General features: G+C 36.9%; 1 protein-coding gene across 1 annotated transcript; it reads left to right on the forward strand.

The window, feature by feature from the left end:
- Positions 1-331: 331 nt before the first annotated feature.
- On the forward strand, positions 332-3199 carry LOC110382468 (ecdysone oxidase). The gene is made up of 4 exons (XM_021343073.3): positions 332-513; positions 596-718; positions 1127-1257; positions 1564-3199. Exons 1-4 carry the CDS (start codon positions 510-512, stop codon positions 3139-3141), a joined length of 1836 nt encoding a protein of 611 aa, XP_021198748.2. The 5' UTR covers positions 332-509; the 3' UTR covers positions 3142-3199.
- The last annotated feature ends 3102 nt before the right edge of the window (positions 3200-6301 follow it).

A 6301-nucleotide genomic window follows, 5' to 3' on the forward strand; every position in this document is an offset into this window, starting at 1 on the left:
TGTTAGTACTTTTTGCACCAACTGTTTTACAAGAGCATAGTATATGTCTTGCTTCAATAAATGGGCTCCCTAATCCTGATTTATTTTCTCAAAAAAGGCTTATAGTCTTACGTTTTGAATATATATACTGAGTTCTCAAAATCATGTTACTTATTTTATGTAAGAGCGGACTTTTTCTATAAATAGGACAACTTAAGCCTTTGCACTTTGAACACCCTGTGTATTGCACTTTAAACACATTGACGTACGTTTTAGACATAATCATTTTAGTATTTACAAGTCTTTTTGTCTAGTAATTTACAAATTATACTAACCATTGATAAAACCGACTTACTTAAAAAGTTTAATTTACACAAAATGTAACAAGACAGCATTTAGAAAGGACTTATGTTAGGTTCAATTCTTGATACTAGAGAACTAAAATCATTATAGAAAAAGATAAAAATAACAAATGCTTGCAATTTATTAGATTTTTCATCAAAATAAAGCTGTATCTAAAATTCTAACCTATGGGTCTGTAGTGAACTTTCATTTTATACTTTGATTAATAGTTCTCAAATTAATAAAATCTGTTTATTAAATCCCTTTTTCACAGGATCTTCAACCATGGGTGTTGCAGAAGCCATAGCTTCGCTGAAGTCCAGACAAGCAGCATTTCTGGTCCTCAGACTGCTGGAGTTAACTGGCTACATGTTTCCACCACCAGCTAAGCTAAAGAGTGAGTTTAAACCAGATTTGCAAAATTTTAGACAAGTTATCCATATTTGATTAGTTCGTCGTATCCTAATTCTGAAATCTTGACTTAATAAGTAATTTGGGTATTGCATTTATACTGGTCTGTACTAATATTATAAAGAGATAAGTTTGTAAGTTTGTATGTGGAGAGTACTTTAAAACCGCTGGTCGGATTTCCAAAATTCACTGATAGATAGCTACAATGTTCCTGAGTGTCATAGGCTATATTTTATCCCGGTACGAGCAGTAGTTCTCACGGGACGCGGGTGAAACCGCGAGGAAACGGCTAGTGTTAGAATAAATCAAATCGCAAGAACTGGTAATATGTTCAAAAGGGCATTTGACGTAACACAATTTCGGTTTGAAACTTAAATAACTCTTTGTTCTCTAGATGGTGACAGCTTTGACTACGTCATAGTGGGAGGAGGAACTTCAGGCAGCGTGTTAGCCACCAGGCTGGCGCAGCAGAGGTACAACGTACTCCTTATTGAGGCTGGGCAAGATGCTCCTTACGAGACTGTCGTAAGTATCACTTAAACAATTTAATCTGTTTATTATGCGTTTAGGAGCTATTGAATACGGAAGCTTGGTTAAGTTCTTATGGGAAACCGAATCTTTTGCTAAGAGCCTCGCAGATTTGGCGGAAGATTCTGATATTCGTGACAAGTATCTAAAGTGACAATGATAATGTTAATACTATACATAATGATATTTAGGTATAGAAAACTAAACAATGATTAGACACTGTGTGTTTGTTCAACCCTACAACTCAGAATGTTTGTTTGTTGCATTTATTATCACGTCTCTAATTTTACTTATTCATTTCAGTTTCCATCTTTGATGTCATATCTCAAACACTCCGAGTCGGATTGGGCCTATTCATCCGAGAATGACAAATTCAGTTATCAATGTCATCCGAACAGAAACGCGCAGATCACCATTGGCAAAATGCTGGGAGGATCAGGTGCTTTGAACCACATGGTCTACTCGAGAGGGCACCCTCAAAATTATGAAGACTGGTACTGGATCACCAATGACACCAACTGGAAATGGAGAAATGTACTGCCATACTTCATCAAGTCAGAAGCAATTCACGACATCCGTATTTTAAATTCTACTCGACCGGAATGTTTTTTTGGAAGAGAAGGCTACATAGGAGTTACTAGAAACGACGATCCGTATACTGATCAATTTTTAGAAGGCTTTGAACAAATTGGAAAACATCTGATTGACATAATTGATGGAAGTGAATTAGGATTTTCACGAGGACTCTTGACAGTACATGATCAGAGGAGACAAGATGCTGGATCTCAGTACCTTAAGCACGTCACTGGCAATAAATACCTAGCTGTTGCAAAAGGCACTTTAGCAACCAGAATCATATTTGACAGAAACAAAAATGCTGTAGGAGTTGAAGTAATTACAGATGAAAATGAAATGATTATTATAAATGCAAGACAAGAAATAATTGTAACAGCCGGGGCTATAAAAACACCTCAACTATTGATGTTATCGGGTGTGGGACCTAAACATGATATAACAAGGCATCATATTGCTGTAGTTGCCGACCTGCCAGTAGGAAAGAATCTTCAAGATCACGTAGGTATTTTTATTCCTCATAAAACAAACAAACCTTTGATAAGAGAAGACACAGATCCTAGCAAGTATCCAGCAGGGTTGTTTGTTGGATATGCAGCATTAAATGAGACAAGAGCAAAGCATTTGACAATCCCTGAGTACAAAGCCATGGGTCTTGTATTTAACGATTTGGATTCCATTGTGCAAATATTCTGCGCGTCTGATAACAATTTCGCTGAATCTACCTGTAGTAGGTTATACCACGAAGCCAATGGCAACCAAGTCTTAATAACTTTGTTAACCAGTCTGTACACAGACTCTCGTGGTCAAATTCAACTCAGAAGTGGCAATCCACGAGATCCACCAAAAATATTTACCGGTGCCTTTTCAGACAATCTTGATTTAGAACTCTATGTGAAATATGTCCTCGATTATTTAACGGTTGAAAAGTCAGCTGCGTTTAAGGCTTTAAATGCAACCATGGTGGATTTGACGAGACCAAGATGTGATAGATACGTAAAGGGAAGTAGAGAATATTGGGAATGCTACGTACTTTGCATGATGGTGAGCTTACAACACTATGCTGGTACCTGCGCTATGGGTTCTGTAGTAGATAGTAGACTAAGGGTTTATGGTGTCAATAAACTAAGAGTAGCAGATGCAAGTATTATGCCAACACTAGTTACGGGGAACCCAAACGCTGCGGTAGTCATGATTGCTGAAAGGGCAGCAGATTTTATAATAGAAGATGCAGGTGCGTACAATAATGTTGAGCATGAAACAATTAAACGGGAACAAATTCAAAACCTGCCCGGAAAACTTGTCTAAAAAATACATAGTTTGTAAAAACCATTTTGTATTTAAGAAAATAAATATACAAGTCAAGTTGAAGTATTTTATTTACGTTTTTATTATGTCATCAGATTTGATCAGATTCAATGTTTGAGTGTTAGCCAAAATAGAAGATTCGTTCTATAACGCACCGTACATGTCCATAATAAAACAGAAACACCACAAGGTATGTTATTTGGCCCGAGGGCTGAAAAACAAAAATAGAAAAATTGAACATCTGCCCTGAAAACTGGATAGCAAAGTTTTGTTAGGCTTTCAGTCCACACGTCAATTTCCCAGGCCAATTAAAACTTTGACGTGACAAAACATTATTTTACAACAGCCGTCAAATTGTTTGACATCACTCCGATAATTTACTGACGTATTTTGGTAATTTTGTAAAGTATTTTAGGTCTTAATTTTATGCTATCGGTTGTATTGACGTGCGGTTTTCGTTCAAAGTGAAACTGTAACACTGTTCCTATTTAATGTTGAAGTTGAGTTTTAAAGTAATATTTTAATTTTTAGGTACTTAATTAATCTGTTTCATACTAAACTTCAATGGGGACATGTAAAACAGGTTTATTGTAACTGCAAACAAGAACTTACATTAGGAATGTGTAATTTTCCTAAAAGCATAATGTCGATTACATGAGTAGAAACACAGCACTGTTTTTTCACAATCATTTATTCGAAGGCATTACACGCCAAAATCCAAAATAAAAACTCCATAAATACAAAAAGTTATTCACGAATTCTCTTCCTCTTATTGAAAAAATTAAGGGTCAAATTACCCCGGAACTCCGAAACCTTCAATTAAGTTAAACACGGTCGAAATAAATCCAGCTTAAGCCAGGAGTTGAGCTGCGAAGAGCATACATCGTGCTAGCCTTGCTGCAGTCGAGTGACGGGGATGAAACAAGTTCATCCTGCTTTTAAAGTATGGTGCCAGTTTTAGCGTTTTGTGAAAAATACTTTTTGTCAATAAAATAATAATGAGAAAACACTTTATTTCTTTTTTTGGTTCGTTTATCCCTAAAGATTCCGGAATTACTGAACTCATTAGAAAAAGTGTTTCGCTGCCAGAAAGCTACACTATTCCCAAGTAACAGAAGCTATACCTTAGCCATTCTGCGTGAACACACGCAGCAGACCACTCATCATCTTCATCTCATCTTCTACCAGTTTCATCAGACGCAGCTGAGTAGCAGTGTTTTACAAGGAGCGACTGCCTATCTGACCTCCTCAACCCAGTTACCCGGGCAACTTGTTGTCAGACTTACTGGCAGTGGACCCACTCCTTCACATTTATTGTTCACGAGCAATTTTGATGGCATCCCACCATAAGGTCTTGTATTTTAATAACCGTTATCACTGGCACCCCACCACATTCAGAACGTGTCTGAACTTTCGCGAAGATAGGATATTGAGACAAATTACGTACGACATTTTACCATAACTTCGGGATCATGTGCAGGGCAGCTTTTAGCTTTAACATGTTCTGCAGCGGAGTCATAAATAATCATATTTTGAAGCAAATATGCATATTGCACTACGTTATCAACCTGTCTCTCTCGTCGAAAAATAAATAAAGAATCTATAATTCTATCTGTAAGACAAGTACATGATATGTAAGTAATGTTTATGATATCGGTCGTGGTGGCCTAGTGGGTAAAGAACCAACCCCTCAAGTATGAATGTAGGTTCGACTCCAAATCAGACATGTACCAATGCAAATTTTATAATTCATTTAAGAACCCTGTTAACTTACCCATGTTATAACAATAAAACACTGGTAATCAGCTGCAACCAGTTGGACTGGAAGCCGACCCCAACATAGTTGGGAAAAAGCTGGGCTGATGATATTTACAATATTAGTCATTCGTGTCACGGGACCATATTTTTGGAATATTCTATGACCTATTTTGAAACCGCAGCCAAGCCAATTACTTAGTTGATAGAAACGAGTTAAAGGTAGATAGGTAAAGTGCGAGTGTATTTTTAGTAAAATTTTCTCTAACCTTCTCTAATTTATATACCCACTTAATATGTATAGAAATGTAAAGATCAACCCCACGAACTAAAGATCAAAAGTTTTAAGCCCTTTCAGACTAGCCACAAAAACCGTAAAATAAACCAAACATTTGCATCTGAAAGGGTTTGAACTAGTCGTACCACAAAGACGGAGTCGCAATAGTCTAAAGACGGAATCCATTCACAGTAGCTGACGGCGGTGAGGAGGGTTTCGACGAGGAGCCAAGAAACAAGGCGATGCGGTAATGGAGAAATTGACAGAACTGAGGAATATGTAGTTTAGTAGTAGTTTTATTTAAATATCTAATATTCGTGTAAGTGTCAGAAATAAAAATGTGGTATAAGTTACGACAACGATTCGTGTGCGTACAGACTTTACCTACCCGTAAGTGATTCTTACACTTTATTTTAATTTGTTGCTTATTTCTTTGTTTGTATCAGTGTATAGAATTGTTGGTGAACCAAATAAAAACCATCACTTCAAAACGTATGTTGTTTTTGGTACCGTACATAAACATCCCCTCAACTTCAATTATATTCCAATCCGTTTATAACACAGGACCTTTTTTTTGAACGCCGCCAAAAATCATCAAATGACCCCTCCCGCTGTGGGTAAGCAGCGGTGAGGGAGTGGCAGACTCTTACTGCTCGTAGGTCTTTTATGTACCAAGGCCGCGGTAACTCTTTCGATCAATCCCGCAGCATAACACAGGACCATGGGCAAAACTCTTTCGAAAAAAATCCTCACATTTCTAAAAGCATATCATCTTTTCTTCTTACATCCTATTCCGCAATCTTAATACCATCTCATTTATTTAAAAGCAGGCTAGATTGCGGTTTTATTCAATTCGGATGTTTTGTCATGATAAAATATTAAATTGTTACTTTACAAAGTTTTGCTAACATTTTCTGTGTAGTTGCTGTTCAACTTGTTTTGAGGGGATTCTGTCGGTTTGTTTGTGAACGAGGGTTACGAACCATGGTTGAGAGTTAAGGTTGAGTACACTAAAGACTAAACAATCGGCCGACAGTTGGCAAAAATGTTATTTAAGAAAATCTTGATTCCATTGATAGTGTTCAGGGGGCCGATTCTCCTAAGTTAATCATGTCAAAATTGTTTTAA

Source organism: Helicoverpa armigera, chromosome 2, assembly GCF_030705265.1.
Source record: "Helicoverpa armigera isolate CAAS_96S chromosome 2, ASM3070526v1, whole genome shotgun sequence".
Taxonomy (NCBI): Eukaryota; Metazoa; Arthropoda; class Insecta; order Lepidoptera; family Noctuidae; genus Helicoverpa; species Helicoverpa armigera.